We start from the raw sequence: 18,867 nt of genomic DNA on the forward strand, positions 1-18,867 counted from the left end.
GGACCCTTTCCCGATCATCTCCAGAACCTCGTAGCGGTAGGCGATGTGGTCGTGGAGGACCTGCGGGAGGACGATCCCCGTGTCTCCATGCGGGACAGGAACGGGGGGGGGGTGTCCCTCTCACAGTCCCGGGGAATCTCTGCTTGTGTGGTAGGGCAGGTCTGCGGCCCCAGGCCCGTGGGGGTCCGTGGGACTCCGCGTTGAGTTCGAGAACGGCCTGCGGTGCCCAGCAAGCCCGGACACAAACAACAGTGAACCGGAAACTGCAGTGGTAGCCTGCCCAACTGCCACGCACAAGGCCGCAGACAGGACGCGCCTCTGGATGAGGAGGAGCCCGGTGTGGTGTGTGTGTGTGTGTGTGTGTGTGTGTGTGTGTGTGTGTGAATTTCAGGTGTTCCCCTGCCTTCGTTTTTAAATGGGGCTCGAACTCAGGGCCTGGGCCTGGTCCCTGAGCTCTTCCGCTCAAGGCGGGCGCTATACCACTTGAGCCACGGCGTCACTTCGGCTTTTTGAATGGTTCCTTGGACATGAGAGTCTCCTGGATGGATTTTTCCGGCCCCGGCTGGCTTTGAACCGCGGCCCTCGGCTCTCAGCCTCCTGAGTAGCTGGGATGACAGGCGCGAGCCACAGGTGCTTCCGCTGAGAACAGGTAGGTTTACTCAGAGCCCAGCTTGCTCTGCAGGAGGCTGGGAAAGGGAGGCCGCTGTTGGGAGGCCTGGGGAGCTCGAGCCCCTGGGCTGATGAGAGTTCCTGGAAGGGAAGTGCTGAACTGCCTTTCCCTTGGCTTAAAGGCCTTTCACTTAGTTAAAGCTTGTGTACTTAGCACAAGCATTGGAATGGAGACCCTGGGCCCTCCCGTTGTTATGCAAATGTGCGGGAAAGGAGCCGGGCTGAGGCTGGCTGGCCAAGCCCGGAAGCTCCTAGTACTTTCTAGTACTTTCTCCGGGGCCAATGCTTGGGTGAGCGAATGGACAGATTCTGTAGGCACAGAGACTCCTCGCAAGTGGAGAGGGAGAGGGTCCTCCCCGTGACTTGGGGGGGGGAGCATCTTCCCCCCACTTCTGGGCTGACTTCCCTCTAGTAAGATTCCTGATGAAAGGATTGAGCCCATCTTCTCTCCCCCCACTGCCCCCTCTCCCCCTCCCCCAACCCCCCCCTCCAGGCTGAGAGAACAGTGCTCAGCGGACGCGTTCCCATTATTAAAATACTTCCAGGATCTTCTAGGATCCTTCGGGGCACCTGGTCCTTGATAGCTCAGCATGAACTCCTATCGGACCTCCGTCCCCTCTCCCCGACTCCACGCCCGGAATCTCAGAGGCTGCCCCGCCCCCCGCCACGCACCTTCATATAGGAGCCGTGTTCATCGTCGAAACTGGAGGTGCTGAAGTTCTCGGGCGGCACATTCAGCTTCTTGGCTTCCAGGCCCAGGAACCACACCTCGGCGTAGCCCAGAATCTCACTCTGTTCGTACGGGGAGAGCTGGTTCTTGAAAAACCTGAGAGCCTCTGCGAGGGAAGAAACAACGGGTCATGGGGTGAGTTGGGGTGAGGCAGCCTGGAAAGGGGGAGGGGGGGTCGGTCCAGCTAGAGAAGAAGCCATGAGCCGGGAAAAGGGGCTCCCGCCTGTCATCCCAGCTACTCAGGACGCTAAGCGCCCAAGATGACAGTTCAAAGCCAGCCCCGGGGAGGAAGAGTCCGGGAGACGCTTTATCTCCAGTGAGCCACCCAAAAGCCGGAAGTGGAAGCTGTGGCTCAAGTGGTAGAGCGCCAGCCTTGAACACGAGAAAGCTCAAGGGCCGTGAGTGCCTAGACCCCGAGTTCAAGCCTCGGGACACACACACACACACACACACACACACACATACACACACACACACACACCGCCCGCCCGCAGCCTGCCGGGGCGCCAGGGCCTACCTGCGGCTGTGAGCGGGGCCTTGTGCTTCCTCGGGGACTTCTCCTCGGGCTTGGGCTCTGGTTTCTTACTGCCAGAGTGGAATAGTAGGTCTGCAGCCTTGAACTCCGAGCTCAGCACCCGACTGTGAATTTCGATTGTCCTGTCCACAGAGAAAGCAAGGGAGAGAGAGATGAAGGACAAATGAAGGACAGCTTTCTGCTGTTTGGGAGCAGGCCAGCTGCCAACTAGGGTCCGTGAACTTGACTTCTGTGTGCATAACGCTGCTTGAAACCAGTCAATTCTGTTGCGTATGGTTCTGCCATTTCTACCCGAGATCTTCGTGTGTGTCACGACAGCTCCACGGAGACAACGTCAACGGCGCCTTTGCTCACCTTTTCCTTTATGCTTTGGTGGGATGGGAAGGGGCGGGGTGGTTTTGAACTCAGGGCCTTAGGCTTGCGAGGCAAGTGATCTATCGCTTGAGCCGTGCCTGCAGTTCAAGGTTTGGTTTGGTTTTTTTGTCCTTCTTGTTTTTATTTAATCGGCTTCCATTAGTTACGCAGGGAGAGGGGGTTCGCAGGTAACGTTCCCACATAGGTTTACGATTGCTTTCCAATTAATCTCACCTTCCTTCGCTCTCGCTTCGCAAACGAATCTCACCAGGTTTCCCTGTTCCGTTTTCATCATCGCAAGTAATCGGACGTCCACAGATCGACCCTCTATCATCTCCCTTATTAGCTGATTGAATCCACCCCCATTCCCATTCCCCACCCGCTGATCAACCGTCTTCCTGCTGGTTTTATACAGACCTGTGATGTATCACAAAATGGTTCAACCCCCTCCCGCCTTTCATTTTACCTTCCCCCTCCCCCTTCTCCTCAGAAGTAGTCCCGTAGAGTTAAAATTCAGGTCCTGTGTGTATCCAGATAGATAGATGCGAACCTAGGATTATATGTATATAGACACATATGGGCATATACGATTATGTGTGTAGTTATAGAGATATGTAACTATGGATATATCTCATGTACGTGTCCTGTGTAGTTATACATATATATAGTAACTATGGATATATCTCATGTACGTGTCCTGTGTAGTTATATACATATATATATAGTAACTATGGATATATCTCATGTACGTGTCTTCAGATAGGCACCTCTTTCTGGTGTTGACTCGAGCTTTCATGCATTATTACTGCAGGGGGTTTGACATCAGGACCAGAACCTAATCAGTTGATACTGAGTCCCTTCCCCTCCTCCACCACCATGACAGCATGACGTGGTCTTTCCGGATCTACTTCTGGACGGGACTCGGGCCTTGCACCTGTGTGTGCACACACGCGCGCGCGCGCACACACACACAGTGCTCACCTTATACAGCACGGGTGGCTTGGGAAGGATTTTGCTGCGGATACATGGCAAGTTAACCGTGTTCTTCTTCCCCGTAGTATCCACGAGAGGGAAGGAAGCGGCGCTGGAGTTGGTGTTCTACGGGAGGAGAGATCGGGGATGGATTCTTGGGGGAGACTCTGGGAGCGGAGCGTCCACCCGGCGAGGTGAGCGCTGGGTTTGGACGCCGATTTCACCCCCTTCTGAGCTGGGGGGGGGACACTGAACAGAGCCCCCCTCCCCCCGATTGTGCCCTCACCGCTACTATGGAGACCAAAAATGATGGGGGGGGGCCTACCTCATCAGGCTTTGTGAGGCAAAGATGGGGGTGCAATGCGTTCCATCGGGGCTGGGGGGGGGGGCTAGCTATCATGAGGACCGCCCTCCTTTTCCACTGGGGCGGGGAGGGGGGCGCAGAACCTTCCGGTTTTCCTTGGTACGCCATTCAGCTCCCCTTGTCTGGCTGGTTGACCTGGGGCAGGCCTTGACCCCCCTGCACCGATTGGCTTGTTTGCCAATTTGGGGGTGGGGGCAGTGTGACTATCAGTGGTATGATTTGAACTGGGGTGGGACGGGAGGATGGTGTGGATAGTGTTCTCACCGCCACCCGTGCAGAGCTCAACAGAGGCGCTCGAGGGGCTAGCCCATCGCCCCCCAGCCCCCCTCCACCCCCCCCCCCCCAGAGCGCAGACTCCCGTCCTACCTTCTGCAAAAATCGGGTCATTCTGAGATGCTTGTTCTTGGGAGGTGGTTTCTGGACCTGGACCAGAGGCTTGCTCTCAACCTGAACCAAGCAGAGCACAGCGGTAACCGCGCCTGGCGGAGCCCCCGGCCACCCCAGCCTGGCGTCCTAGCTACGCAGGAGGCCGCGGTCTAAGCATCAGGGGTTTTAGAGCCAGCCTGGGAAGGAAAGGGCATGGGACGCTCATCTCCCAGGAGCCACAGAAAGCCTGAAGCGGCGCCGTGGCTCAAGTGGTAGAGCGCCGGCCTTGAGCGAAAAAGCTCAGGGACGGCGCCCGGGCCCTGAGTTCAAGTCCCAGGACCTGCGCAAAAGAAAACAAAGAGGAAGAAGGGCTGAATTAGAAGCCAACTCTCTGGCCCCGCAAACCCAAGAGGAGTCACCAGAGGTGAGGGAAGAATACGACAGGAACAACCCAGGCAAACCGTCTTTCCAGAAGTATCCATCATGGAGGGGCAGTAGTGCTAGGATGTTCACACTTAAAAAAAAACACCCAGCCAGGCACGGATGGCTCGCGCCTGTCATCCCAGCTACTCGGGAGGCGAGGGCTGAGGCTCGAAGCCTGGGCGGGGACGTCTGTGACACTCTCCTGTCCCATGAGCCACGCCTTGACCCACGTGACTTGCCCAGCGCGGCGCCTGCCCTTCCGGAAACCCCCGTGTCACCGTGGGAAGCAGCAGGCGAGTTTCCGCGGAGAAACCTCCTGCCGTCTACCCGAGCCAGGACCCAGAGCTGCGATGCGAGCTCAGGACACGGCGCCTCGCTGGCCTCCCAGAGTCGGCGAGGGGCATTGCGGGGGCAGGTCAGGGAATTCCGCACGTTCACAGTGGCCTACCAGCGCCGGTTCCTGCTGGGTAACAAGCACGCCCGGTGGATCTCAGCTAGGAATCACAGACCGCATCGGGTGCGGGCTAGACAGGGCCGTTTGGGGCTCCGCTCCGTTTCCCACAAGGAGTCTCTCGTCAACAGAAACTAAACCCTCAGAAGGAGGATGGCTTCCTTCTGCATTGTCCGGAGCGCACGACCGGGGTCCACGAAGGGGAGGATTGCTCTAAAGTTCTCGGCTGTCCATACATGGGGCTGGAGCACCTGCCAGGGAGCCAGTTCTCTCGCTCACTGAACATTCCAGAATCTCCCTGCCAGTGATCCCTGAGAAATGTGCACAGCACGGGCAGGGGGGAGGGGGAGGAAGCCGCGCAGGATGCAAACGTCAATGTCCCGTCGCTCTTCTAGGGCTCATCCTCCGGTCCCCGGGGGAGTGTCCCTAAATACAGCCCGGCAGGGGTCTGGATCTACAGCCACCTCCACCAGCCCGGGGCCCTGGGGGTTCAAAGCTCAGCTGCCTGTCAGACAGAACAATTAGGGGCGGGGCCCAGTGGGAGGAAGTTAGGTGACTGGAGGCGATGGGGCGGGGCCCAGTGAGAGGAAGTTAGGTGACTGGAGGTGATGGGGCGGAGCCAAACAGGAGGAAGTTAGGTGATTGGAGGCGATGGGGCGGAGCCTAACAGGAGGAAGTTAGGTGGAGGCGATGGGGCAGGGCCCTGTGGGAGGAAGTTAGGTGATTGGAGGTGATGGGGCAGGGCCCAGTGAGAGGAAGTTAGGTGATTGGAGGCGGAGGCGATGGGGCGGAGCCTAACGGGAGGAAGTTAGGTGATTGGAGGCGATGGGGCGGGGCCCTGTGGGAGGAAGTTAGGTGACTGGAGGTGATGGGGCGGAGCCTAACGGGAGGAAGTTAGGTGACTGGAGGCAATGGGGCGGAGCCTAATGGGAGGAAGTTAGGTGGAGGTGATGGGGCGGGGCCCAGTGAGAGGAAGTTAGGTGACTGGAGGTGATGGGGCGGAGCCTAACGGGAGGAGGTTAGGTGACTGGAGGCAATGGGGCGGAGCCTAACGGGAGGAAGTTAGGTGGAGGTGATGGGGTGGGGCCCAGTGAGAGGAAGTTAGGTGACTGGAGGTGATGGGGCGGAGCCTAACGGGAGGAAGTTAGGTGGAGGTGATGGGGCGGGGCCAGTGAGAGGAAGTTAGGTGACTGGAGGTGATGGGGCGGAGCCTAACGGGAGGAAGTTAGGTGACTGGAGGCAATGGGGCAGAGCCTAACGGGAGGAAATTAGGTGGAGGTGATGGGGCGGGGCCCAGTGAGAGGAAGTTAGGGTGACTGGAGGTGATGGGGCGGAGCCTAACGGGAGGAAGTTAGGTGACTGGAGGCAATGGGGCAGAGCCTAACGGGAGGAAATTAGGTGGAGGTGATGAGGCGGGGCCAGTGAGAGGAAGTTAGGTGACTGGAGGTGATGGGGCGGGGCCTAACAGGAGGAAGTTAGGTGGAGGTGATGGGGCAGGGCCCAGTGAGAGGAAGTTAGGTGATTGGAGGCGATGGGGCGGAGCCTAACGGGAGGAAGTTAGGTGACTGGAGGTGTGGGCCTGAATCTTTCCTCTCCCAGCGGCCAGGAGGTGAGCCGGCGCCCTCTGGGTATCATGCCCACGGCCTTATCACGGGCCCCCACACGGCGGGGATCCGGCCAGCCTGGAGTGGCCCCTCCAGCTTTCTCCCTGACACCCGCTGGGGGATCCCGGGTATTCCGGGAAAGCTGACTAAACAGGAACCTTCCACCTCAGCTCGTCAACGTGACAGTCCAAAGGAGGGCACGGCACCTTGGTTACACCACGTTGCCTGCGGGAAACTATAGTACTGGGGCAGCCACTGAGGGTGGGGAGAGACCGCAGCCCCACACCACCCCCACCGGTGATCTCTCCCTCTCTCCACAGCCCTTCCCCAGACTGTTTCCAGAAGCTTCCTCAGGAGACACGTGATGATGATATCTGTCTCATGTGCTCCATCCGTCCCCCTCTCCTCCTCCCCGCCCCCTCCCCCCACACAAGTGGCAGAATACCAGCCGCAAGCAAGCATCCAAGTGAGTGTGAGTTCAAATCCCAATACCAGAAAAAAGACACGACCACGGGACACACACCACAGCCGGGCCAGGCAACGGTGGCTCGCACCCACTGGCATCCCAGCTCCTCAGCGGGCCGAGAGCTGAGGATGACAGCTCGAAGCCAGTGTGGGCAGGAAAAGCCCGTGAGACTCTTTATAGCCAACGAACCAGCAAAAAAAAAAAAAAAAAAGCTGGCAGTGGAATTGTGGCTCAAGTGGTAGAGCACCAAGCCTTGCGCGGAATAAAGCTAGAAGGGACAGCGCCCAGGCCCTGAGCTCAAGACTGATATCAGTACCAAAGCAAAACAGAACAAACGAGAGCGGCAATGAGCGTGCAAAGAACAGCACCGGAACTTACCATGTAGATGTCGGAGGACAGAGAGGGCCCCTGGGAGAGAAGGGAGAGAAGGAAGTAAGCGCCGGGCCCCAGATTTGCTCCAAACTCAACGCCGCGCGCTGCCGCCCGTCCTACCTGGGAGCCCCGTCATTCGAGGCCGTCTGTCTGTGTTTAGCGATGCATTATGGGTAGTGCTTGATTTAGTCAATAAAACAAAAAAAAAGTTCATACCAAACAAACTGGGCGATTTATGATTGAGGATTGGAAACATTGTCCCGACGCAGTGGTCCGATTCCACGTGGATGGGTGAAACGCGGAAGCAGGGGACCCCCGAGGGGGAGGGGTTGGGGTGTGGCGAGGCGGGGGAGAAGGAGGGAAGGGGTGAGAGGGATGAAGAGCCCTTGGTCCTCACAAACTGGCATGTGGAATGGAGACCCCTTCGTGCGACGACTTGAAGGTGAGAGGCCAGATCAGACAGACAGACACACAGGTAAGTGGGTGGGTGGGTAGATATAGATAGATAGACGGATGGATGGATGGATGGGTAGACAGACAGATCTAGATAGATCAATGGGTGGATAGGGACAGATGTAGACAGATACAGATGGATGGACAGATGGATGGATGGGTAGACAGACAGATCTAGATAGATCAATGGGTGGATAGGGACAGATGGACGGACAGATATAGATATACAGGCTCCTCTACCCCTCCAGCTGAAATTCAAGACTCCTTACCTTCATAGACGTGAAATTTTGTCTCTTTCTTGTTTTCAAAATTGGGAAGGAAGTCATACTGGGCTTCTTTGGCTTTCTGGCATCCATTTGAGTCCTGCCACAGCAGGGGGGGGGAGAGACAGAGAGAGAGAGAGACAGAGAGAGTGCAGCATTGGTGGGAGGAGAGAAACGTATCCAAACCTCCCACCACCTCGAGGGAGGAGGTGAAGGAACGCGGAGGGGAGGTTAGACTTTCCCCCTCGATTTCGAGGTGGCGGAGAGACAGGCAAGGAGCCAGGAGGGAGGAGAACACCCAGTGAAGAGGCACCCAGCACCCCGTTCATCTCCCGAGAGCCACACACGCTGGCCCCCTGCGAGACGGGAGGCCCAGGCCCACCTGCAGAGCTTCATGTCGGTGCTGTTTTGATTGGAGAATCAAGAACTCTGCCATTCATGGTTATGATTTGGATGTTTCTGTAATGTTTTGAGTCTTTCGTAAATTCTCCCTTCACGTGTGTGTGTGTGTGTGTGTGTGTGTGTGTGTGTCTGTGTGAGACCAGGACTCAAACTGGGGACCTGACAGTCGCTCATTGGCTAGCGCTCTGCCAACTGGGCCACGCCTCCGACTACTCTCTCCTTGACTTTAGTGATACTTTCCTGATTCCTCTCAGGACATTTTCAGAGTTGTGCTTGTCTTCCGCTCCTGGGTGAAGGAATTTCCCCAGGTTTCGCGAATTCCTTTGATTTCCCACGGAAGGTTTTCATTTCCCTTTCCCTGGGGAAGGGCAGCTTTGCCGGAGCCGGAGGAGTCTCAGCCGGCAAGTTACTTCCAGAGCTACACGTACGTCATCTATAAGGACATCTCTATAGGCGACTTCACAGTTCTCTCTTGCAGCTTTCAGCATGCTCTCCTGGTTCTGTGAACTCCATGAGTCTCAGATCAACCTTACCTTACCCCCTTTATCACTCTTCTTCCCCTCATCCCCCCCCCCCCCAAATTTCCCCGGGTTTTCTTTTCTTTTTTGGCCAGTCCTGGGCCTTAGACTCAGGGCCTGAGTCAAGGTTAGCACTCTGCCACTTGAGCCACAGTGCCACTTCTGGCCGTTTTCTGTATATGTGGTGCTGGGGAATCGAACCCAGGGCCTCATGTATACGAGGCAAGCTCTCTTGCCACTAGGCCATATCCCCAGCCCCCGGGTTTTATTTCCTATTTTTATACATGCATGTCACAATGTTTAAATTATGAAAAGACACGGAGAAGTTTCCTTGTCAGTTGTCCTAAAATCCTCTTGCATCTAGATGACTAAGATTTTGGGAAACTTTATTATCTTATGAACGTAATGGATTACCCTCCCCCCCATACTTTAGCTTGCACCTCTTCTCCAATGCCCAAGATTTATAGGTGTGGTCTTTTCATGGTGCTTTTGAAGAGAGGAGGTTTATGCTTTTTCTTTATGTTGGTATGGATGTTCTACTTTATCTGTTTTCGTGTGTGTGTGTATGTGTCTGTCTGTCTGTCCGTCTGTCTGTCTGTCCATTCTGGGGTTAGAACTCAGGACCTGGACACTCTCCTGGGCTTTTTTTTTTTTTTTTTTTTTTTTTTTTTTTTTTTTTTTTTTTGGCCAATCCTGGGGCATGGACTCAGGGCCTGAGCACTGTCCTGGCTTCTTTTTGCTCAAGGCTAGCACTCTGCCACTTGAGCCACAGCGCCACTTCTGGCCATTTTCTGTATATGTGGTGCTGGGAATTGAACCCAGGGCCTCATGTATACGAGGCAAGCACTCTTGCCACTAGGCCATATCCCCAGCCCCTCCCTGGGCTTTTTTGCTCTCTCTTGAGCCACAGCTCCACTTCCAGTTTTCTGGTGATTCATTGGAGATAAGAGTCATAGACTTTCCCTGCCCGGGCTGGCTTTGAACCGCGATCCTTGGATCTCAGTCTCCTGAGTAGCTGGGATGTCAGGTGTTGAGTCACCAGCACCCAGCAACTCACAAGACTTTTAAGCCTTTCCCACTCTGAGCAAGAATGCTTTCTACTGGTTCTCCTGATAATAGTCCGGGTGGCCTGAAATAGTTCTCTTGCCAGCGTTGACTCTGACGTGCAGGCAATCCATTTAACGTATGTAACATACGTAACGTGCTTGGTAAAATGTTAGAGAGTTAAGACTGAGCAAAATGTCCTCCGCACATCCCCATTCTTGTTTGAAAAGTACAAAGAACAAACCTATTCTTTCACCTCAGGAGTTCTTCAGAGTTCAAGACCTGGGTTTGTTTCTTCTGCACCACATCATCTCCCATTGTTCTTCCGGGGTCTTCTTTCCCCAGCATCCTTTGGGGTATCTCCGCCCATAGTAAATTGCTCCTGGAGGTATGCCCTGTGCTAGTTTCCTGCGTCTGCGTCTGGGGGGGGGGCTCACTCTCTTAAAGTGGTCTTAGTTTTCTAGTCTAGCTGTGTCCTGGTCATGGGTGAGGCAGACAGGGAGATGGTTACCTCCCTCAGTGGCCGCGGTTTAGAAGGCGTGGTGTTTTTTATTTTGCAACCTGGATTTGCGTTCGCTGATTCCAATCCCTACACTGAACTCACACGGTGGTGCTTGGGACTCGGCGAAAATCCCAACTCCCGTCCTGAGTCCCTGGCGAGTTTAGCCAGGTGGTAGATGACACTACGGAGGCGGAGGGGGGGCGGAGGCGGAGGGGTGGCTGGCATCTGGCTTCCGGTTTCCTCTGCTGTCGGGGTGGGGGCCGGGACAGAGGGCCTCAATCCCGGAGCCAGTGAGAGCCCACGCGCGTTCCGTGACCACCTATTATGTCTCGAGCTAGACCCAGGGCACGGCACCTGGCGCTCCAGTCACTCGGGAAGCTCATTTAAAAGCTCATTTAAACATGCGGGGGGGGGGGGGGGCAAGCTGTCTGGAGCCTGAATGGGCCGGTCAGGCCTTTCCTCCACGGTGGCCAGGCCACCGATTCCCTAGACTTCAGACGTTCCCCGAAAGCCTGAGTGCTTTGCCACTTTTGAAAGGAAAACAAAGACTAAGTCTGACGTGGAGGCCTTCCCTGGAACGGGAGCCAGTGGCACCCGGAGAGGCAGGCGGTGGGGAGGGGTTCCGATCGTGGGGGTTGGGGGGGGGGTCTTCACCCATCGGCCTGTGCTCTGGGGTCCCCGGTGCTGGTGGGGGGGGGTCGGGGGAACATGCTCGATGGCGGTCAGATGCTCATCCGTGCACCACCACGCACACCCGGGCGGGAGATGGGAGGGAAACCAAGTCAGGGCTGGAATCCTGGGTTTGGGTATGGAGTTCACCGCACCCGTCCCCAGCCTGGTATTGGGGGTGATCGGAAGGTATGCTGGTGTGTGCGGCCCAGCGGATGCGCACACAGGTGCGTGCACGCGCACACTCACACACACATGCACACACACACATGCGCGCGTGCACCGGTGGGAACAAGATCCAGGCGGCTTCTCCCGGTGCCTCCGCACCCCTCCTCCTCCTCCACTCCTCTTGGAACCGCGCTTGCAGTCAACTCTTCCTGCACTTGTTTCCCCTTAGAAACACGCCCACCGCACCCCAGCCCCCCGTGCCCACCTCCGCCCCAAGTCCCGGGTGCCCCTTACTTTGTCCGGGTAGGGGTGGGAGGCGCGGGGAGCTGCATGGGGCTCAGCGGCGGCGGCTTCGGGAGCCAGGGTGGGGGCGGGGGGGAGCCGGGGGGAGTTGCCCGGCCCAGCCTCGGGGAGGGCGGGGCCAGGCCCTTCTTCCGTTGCCATAGTAACGCCTCTCCCCCTTTTTGTGACTCCAGAGGGGAATGCTCCGGTCCCGGGCGCCTCTCACATCAGCCTAAAGCCCATGGGTCCTTTCCTCCTGCCTCCCCCCCTCCTCCCCTCGCCAACCCCCCTTCTCTCTGTCTGTCTCTTGACCCGGGGTGACCAGTGGAGCTACTGCAGTCACCCAAAGAAAAGAAAAAGAAGTGGGAGGGAGGCACTGGGGGGGGGGGGGGTCGGAACCCGAGACTCTGTTTCAGGGACGTGGCAGCTCACTCCTGGAATCCGGAATCCTAGATCCTCGGGAGGAAGGGATCCAAGGATGGGGGTTCAAAGCCCAGCCCGGGCAGGAGGAAGCAGGAGAGACTCGTCTCCGGTCAGCCACCCAGAGGGGGCCGGGGAATCGGCAGGGGAGGGAAAGTGGCGGGGGAATGAGGGCGAGGGCGACCGCTCCGTCCATCCATCGTCCTCACGATAACGTCAAATAAAACCAAGACGCCAAACAAACGGAAGCCGGGGAAGCCGGGGCTCAAGGCGCGGAGCCAAACGCCACACGTGGAGCTGTGACTCAAGGGGCCGAGTGCCGGCCTCGAGTCAAAAAGCCGGGCCTTGCGTTCACACTCCAGTACACACACACACACGCACGCGTGTGCACGCGCGCGGTCTCAGGGTGGGTTCAACTCTGATCATCAATACAACACGCACGGCGCCCTGGCAGCTTGAGTCGCCGTGGGCTCCGCTCGAGGGCTCCTGGGGGCCTCACCCCGCCAGGCCGGGGGGCCCCCCGCGCCTCTGACGCGTGGCTCGCGGGGTGGGGAGCACGGGAGAAGCCAGGCTCCTCCCCCCGAGGTCCCCCGCGGCAGGGAGGTGCTCGCTATGACAGGCGCGGGGGACGGCCGCCTCGGGACTTGCCCGCGTTTATTCAAGGTTTGCACGGCGAGGAACGGGGCGCCCGGGCCACTGGCGCGGGACGCCTCGCGGGGGCGGGGAGGGAGATTTGGGGGAACTGGTCACGCCGCACGCGGAGCCACCTCCTGGGGGGGGGACCCCAGCACACACGATGCCCACAGAGTCCTGGGGGTCGGTGGGGGGGGAGCTTTCAGAGAACAGTCCAGAAACGGGGGGGGGGGGCTCTGCTGTGTGGGGCACGGCGGGGGTTCCCGCGTGCTGGGGGGCCGCTAGCCCGGGTGGCTGCCGGCGGCGCTGGGGTGCAGGGGCTTCACGCGGGCGAGTCGGGACAGGCCGAGGCGGAGATTCTGAGTGGGGGACCGGGCAGAGCCTCCCGGGGGCCGGCGGCCGCCGCCGCTTCCCGACGGGGCTGGAAGAGAGCACAGCGCCGGGGTCTCCTCAGCCAAGGGGCCTTGGTAGGAAGGGAAAAGCGGGGAGAACGGAGGCCAAGGCCGGGCGACTCGGGGGCGCAACTCAAAGAGGCCGAGAGCCGGGGATCACAGTTCAAAGCCAGCCCGGGCAGCAAACTCCATGAGACTCTTACGTCCCATGAACCTCCAGAAAACCGGAAGGGGCTCAAAGCGGCGGGGAGCCGGCCTTGAGCCAGAGAGCCCGGGACGGCGCCCAGGCCTTGAGTTGAAGGCCCACGACCACCGCCACCAGCGGCCACCGCACCCATCATTCGCGCCATCCGCACCGCGGGCGCCCAGCGACCCAAGGACGGGAGGCGTCCACACCCAGTGCTGACCCGGACCAAGGCGTCCCGGACGAAGGCGTCCCGACACCTCCCAAGTACTGACGGGGACGCGTGCGTGGGAACCTGGAGAGGAGGGACAGGCCCGCCGTCCCCCCCCCCCCGCACCCCCCCCCCCCGCCGTCCCTGGCTACAGAGGCTCCTACCTGGGGGGACCCACGTGGGTCTCTTGCTCCCTGCTGGTGTCCCGGGAGCCTTGGGGGCAAGCGCAGCCTTGCTGGGTGAGGGCTGGGATTCCCGTCTGCCAGCCGCCGCCGACGTCACTGATGGGAAAGGACGGCACAGCGTGTGGTACCGGAAGGCGGAGTTCGAGTGTGGCGTTGGTGTGTGAACGTGACACACGTGTGCCTAGGGAGGCTGAGGTCTGAGGACCACGGCGCAAAGCCAGCCTGGGCAAGAACGTCTGGGAGACGCTGATCTCCAGTGAACCCACCAGAAAAAGCCCAAAGCGGGGCCGTGGCTCAAGGGATCCGAGCACCAGCTCTGAGTGACAGAGCTCAGGGACAGCGCCAGGGCCCCAAGTTCAAGTCCCAGGACCCACACAAACAAGAAAAGACTGATGAAACATATGACAGGAGAGCTCTCGGCTCAGAGATCAGGTCAAGCAGCAAAGCAAGAACTTGGAGGGCCGGGAATGTGGCTTAGTAGAGGGCTCGCCTAGCATGCATGAAGCCCTGGGTTCGATTCCTCAGCCCCACATAGATGGAAAAAGCCAGAGGTGGCGCTGTGGCTCAAGTGGTAGAGTGCTAGCCTTGAGCAAAAGGAAGCCAGGGACAGTGCTCAGGCCCCGAGTTCAAGGCCCAGGACTGGCAAAAACAAAAGTGGCTCAGGAGAGTGAGCAAACTCTCGGACTAGACAAACATGGTTCCCCCTCCAGCGGAAGGAAGCGGCCATGAGGCTTCGAACCATCTTGGATTTGCGCCTCTGAGACCCGGTCTTGCCCTGGTGGAATGCAGGCGTGGCGCGTCCACGCACGGGGCAGCACGGCACGGGCCCCCCAAAGCCCTCGCACCCCCTCCTTTCCTCTTCCGCCCGCCGTCAGGAGGGACGCAGGCCGCGATGGGCAAACGCGCCAGGCGAGCGGAGCTTACCCGGCTTTCCCGGCGCGCTGCAGCCCCGGGGCTCCGGCTGCTGCCCCCTCTTGTCCGGCGGGGGCGGCTTTGCCCGCCCTTCTTTCCGCTTCGCCGCCCGCGCTTTGCTTTTGGTCGCTGCCGGCTCTTCGTCCTCGTCGGTGTCACGGCTGTCGCTGAAATCGGAATCCTCCTCGCCTTCTCCTGAAGCGGAAAGGGGGTGCAGGCTGTCTCCACACCCCCCATCCCTGTACCCTACGGCGTGAAACTGGCCTGCACGGTGCCTCAGTGTCCCCATCTGAGAAATCGGAGGTGACAGCCAGGCGCCGGCGGCTCCCGTCGGTCACCGCGGCGGCCCGGGAGGCTGGGAGGTGGGGGTCGCGGCCCCGACAAGGACGGCCACCCGGTCACGTGACCCTCGGTCACCTCCCGCGCTCAGCACTGAGCAGGGAGTGACGGTCCCTGGGCGGGGCGCTGACACCCCTGGATCTGACTTCCGGGGGACGCCTGCACCCCCCGCCCCCGCCGTGGCCCGGGGCAGAGCTCTGGCTCGAGGCTGCACCCCGGGACGGGACGGGAGTCGCGGGGCGTCTGACTCACCGCTGAGGCCGTCGGAGGGGTCGGTGCCGTCGCCATCGCTGCCGTCCTCCAGGGCCTCCGTCCGCGGGGCCGCTGCTTTTCTCTCCCCTCGGACTCGGGGTGCGCTGCCGGCGCCTTCCTCCGCCGTCCTGGTCACATCTTCCGGGGCCGCCGATGCGGGGTGGGGTGGGGGGAAGCGGTGTGTAATGGCCGAAGGCCCCGTGGCTTCTTCTCTTTTCCTGGGTCTCCCTCCCCACTCCCAACGGAACCCCCAGCCCGACGGGGCCCTCACAGCCCCCCCCAGCCCCCTGGCAATGGGCTTAAAGGTGAGTCCAGAACCCCATGGGGAAGTTTGTTTCCCCCCCCCCCCCCAAGAAATTTCTAGAAGGAACAGGGAGGATGCCATGCCGGGCAGCAGGCAAGGCACGGGGGAGCGCGCACTTCAGAGCAGGCCACGGAGAGGAACCCCGCTGCACCTCGAGGGGGACAAGGTCCCCGTTCCCAACCGCAGCTACACTAGCTGTGACCCCCTTTAAATTCTCCGCTCCCGGTGACCAGAGGCCTCCGCGCTTTCGTTTGTTTCTAAGTCCGAGCTGATACAGACTTAGAAGAAGCCGGGGGCCAGGTGCTGGCTGCTCACACCGTGTCCCCCGTTACTGAGATTGGGGGGGAGGGGGGGCTTGTGGTTCAAAGCCAGCCTGTACAGGAAAGATGAGACTCCAACAAACCAGCAGAAAGCCGGCGGTGGAGCTGTGGCTCGCGGTGACTGCGCCCGGGTCACGCCACGCCCAGGCTTACCGTGCGTGTCGGCTGACGCGGAGACGGCGGGGTGGGGGACCCCAGGGCCACCGGCCCTCGCCAGCTCCCGGGCGGACAGGGCCAGGGCCGTCTCCAGGCCCCGCCGGAAGATCTTGTCATCCAGAGGCACCCTGCAAAACACGGGCCCGGGCCGCGCGCGTGATGGGGCCGCCCGGGGGGGGGGGTGGGGGCGGAGGGGAGACCGTGTCCCCCCCCCCCAAACTTCCCTCCCCCCCACGTGCACGTGTCGGTTTCCCACGGTGCCCGGCCAGGACCAGGCGGTTGCGTTTGTTCTGTCTCACACGTGTTTAAACCAGCAGTCGGCACGGTCGACGGGGGTTTGCTGCTCTCGCGCCACGCGTGACCCTCGGCTTTTGCGTGGTTCATTGGAGATAAGAGTCTCACGGACTCCCCCCCCCCCGCCCCAGGCTGGCTTTGAACCCCAATCCTCGGCGTGAGCCACCAGCACCCCGGCTACAAGCGGAGTGTTTAACCCAGGAGGGCTGTAAGGTCTGATTTGCTCTTGTGGTCGTGCATGTCTGTTCCGGCTGGGGAGGCGTGGAGAGTTTCACGTCGTGTCCCCGTTCTTCACCGTGGTCTAGATGAGAGCAGGACTCTGTCCGCGTGCTAAGGTCAAGCAGGAGCGTGCAAGGCGAACGCACCGGTGGCGTGTGTTCACGCGTCGTCTTACCTCTCACCTTTGCTTAGGCGTTTCCTCTTGCAGTGGGTGCTTGCTTTCTGGAGAGGCTTCAGCTTAGCTTTGGGGGCTGTCTTGCTTGGGCTCCTTGGGTCCTGTTCGGGATTTCTTGCTTAAACGGTGGGCGAGCGGGCATAAAATCATCTAGTCACAAGGAAACACAAGAGAATGAGAACGGCTTCCTTGGCGGTTGCGACTGATTAGTGTGCTTGAGTTTCACAGGCGAGCAAGCCGTGTCATTTCTAGTTGGACAATCACTATTGGCACCATTTGTCTTTGTTTTCGCTCATTATCTGCTTTTACTCCTCTTCGTTAGCCTTTGCTTTTTTTTTTTTTTTTGGCCAGTCCTGGGGCTTGGACTCAGGGCCTGAGCACTGTCCCTGGCTTCTTTTTGCTCAAGGCTAGCACTCTGCCACTTGAGCCATTTTCTGTCTATGTGGTGCTGGGGAATCGAACCCACGGCCTCATGTATATGAGGCAGGCACTCTTGCCACTAGGCCATATCCCCAGCCCCAGCCTTTGCTTTTAAAATGCGTCCAAGAGCAGTTCCCTAAAAGCTACACAAGTAACCAGCCAGCCAGGAACCAGCAGTAGGTGGCGCACACCTGTAACCCTAGCTACTCGAGGCACTGACATCTGGGAGGGGAAGTGGAAAACCATCCCGGGCAGAAAAGCCTGTGAGACGCTATCTCCAACTAACCAACAAAAGGAGAACTAAAAGAACCTCATTCTGGATCGGAGGAGGACTACCTCAGTTCGAGACCCCTTGCCTAGCAATGTGGGGGGCCTTGGATCGAATCCTACTGCAGGATAAAAACAATCCTAGTAACAATGCTTCTCAGATTCTGTGTGTGTGTGTGTGTGTGTGTGTGTGTGTGTGTGTGTGTGCTGGGCCAGGCCGGGGGCTTGAACTCAGTGCCTGGGCATATATATATATACATACATATATATACATACATACACATACATATACATATGTATAGGTATATATGTCTATATATGTATACTCTAAGGAAATAAATTTCCAAACTTCAAAATCCTTTAGGCAAAAAGAAAAGCGCTTTTGCAAGCAGGGAGCCCCCCCCCCCCCCCACCGCCCCGAGTTCAGATCTCAGCTGCACTAGCACAAAAGCGGGTCTCTCCTTACCATCACTGTCAGAGTCGCTGGCCAGGGAGTAATTGACGGGCTTCTTGTTCCTACAGCCGAGACAAACCTGTCACCAGACGGCAATGTCCAGCTTCCCACCTCGGCCCGCCAAGGCCACCCTGGGGCGCCGCCACCCGCACACTACAGTGCCCACCCGGGACGCCACCACCCACCACAGCGCGCCCACGTCAACCTAAAAGAGCTCTGCGGGGCTCTCGCCGAGGACGCCCCCCCCCCCCGCATGCCCCCCCCACCTCCCCCACCCCCCACCACCACTCCACCTCACCTCACCCCCCTCAGCCCCCTTCATACCCCACCTAGACCACCTCACCTTCCCCCACCCCCACTCCCCCACCTCCACCACGGCGCCCTGACCGCCTCTAACCCCCCACGTCCCCCCTCCAGCCTCCACTCCCTTCCTTTACCCCACCCCTGCCCTCTCTCCCTTGCCCCTCCCCTCCCACTCCCCTGCCCTCCTCCCCTCCCCTCCCACCATTCCCCTCCCCTCCCTCTCCCCCACCATTCCGCTCCCTCCCCTGCCCCTCCACCATTCCCCCTCCCTCCCCTCTTCCCCCACCATTCCCCTCCCCCCTCCCCCCACCAATCCCTTCCCCTCCCTCTCCCCCCACCATCGCCCTCCCCCCCTCCTCTCCCCTCCCCTCCTCCCCCTGCCCTCCCTCGCCCCCCCCCCGCCCGCCCCGTGCATCAGCAGTCGGCCCCGCGCCCCCGCCCCCCCCGCCCCCCGCCCCTCCCCATCCTCCCCCACCCCCCTCCCCCGGGGCGTCGCGGGCGCCGGCCTCACCGCACGGGCCGCACCATGGTCGCGCTCCGCAGCGCGGCCCCCGCCACCTCCCCCGGGGTCCCGGAGACGGCGGCGGCCGTTCAGTTCCCGCCAAGAGCGCGACGTCGCTGTCCCCGCCCCCGGCGCCGCCCCTCGTCCAATCCCCGCCGGCCCGCGCCGGGCGCCTGCGCCCTGAGGCCGAGTGCCTTCCGCCCGCGGCCTGACGCTCCGGGGCGGCACTTTCGTCGCGGCGCGCGCCCGTCAGGCACGGAAGGGCGGCGTGCGCGTCCCCGTGCGGAGCCTCGGCCGCGAAGCGCCCGGGAAGAGGGG

At 59.9% G+C, this 18,867-nt stretch overlaps 3 protein-coding genes across 3 annotated transcripts in view; 1 reads left to right on the plus strand and 2 right to left on the minus strand.

Moving 5' to 3' along the window:
* The window catches only part of Akap3 (A-kinase anchoring protein 3), a 25,325-nt gene extending 21,352 nt beyond the window's left edge, over positions 1 to 3,973 (plus strand). Inside the window, 1 exon segment of the mRNA XM_048335158.1 lies at positions 3,958 to 3,973. The gene's annotated coding sequence lies outside the window, so the exon portion shown is untranslated.
* The window catches only part of Dyrk4 (dual specificity tyrosine phosphorylation regulated kinase 4), an 18,421-nt gene extending 10,306 nt beyond the window's left edge, over positions 1 to 8,115 (minus strand). Inside the window, 4 exon segments of the mRNA XM_048335159.1 lie at positions 3,270 to 3,386; positions 3,991 to 4,071; positions 7,313 to 7,342; positions 8,029 to 8,115. Coding sequence (XP_048191116.1) covers positions 3,270 to 3,386; positions 3,991 to 4,071; positions 7,313 to 7,342; positions 8,029 to 8,115 — 315 coding nt within the window.
* Positions 8,116 to 12,941: 4,826 nt separating this feature from the next.
* Positions 12,942 to 18,575, minus strand: Rad51ap1 (RAD51 associated protein 1). The gene is made up of 7 exons (XM_048335134.1): positions 18,559 to 18,575; positions 17,757 to 17,806; positions 16,604 to 16,721; positions 15,913 to 16,043; positions 15,136 to 15,273; positions 14,557 to 14,739; positions 12,942 to 13,123 (listed from the first exon to the last, which is right to left on the minus strand). Exons 1-7 carry the CDS (start codon positions 18,573 to 18,575, stop codon positions 12,942 to 12,944), a joined length of 819 nt encoding a protein of 272 aa, XP_048191091.1.
* Between the last annotated feature and the right edge of the window lie 292 nt (positions 18,576 to 18,867).

Source organism: Perognathus longimembris, chromosome 27 (genome assembly GCF_023159225.1).
Source record: "Perognathus longimembris pacificus isolate PPM17 chromosome 27, ASM2315922v1, whole genome shotgun sequence".
Lineage (NCBI taxonomy): Eukaryota > Metazoa > Chordata > Mammalia > Rodentia > Heteromyidae > Perognathus > Perognathus longimembris.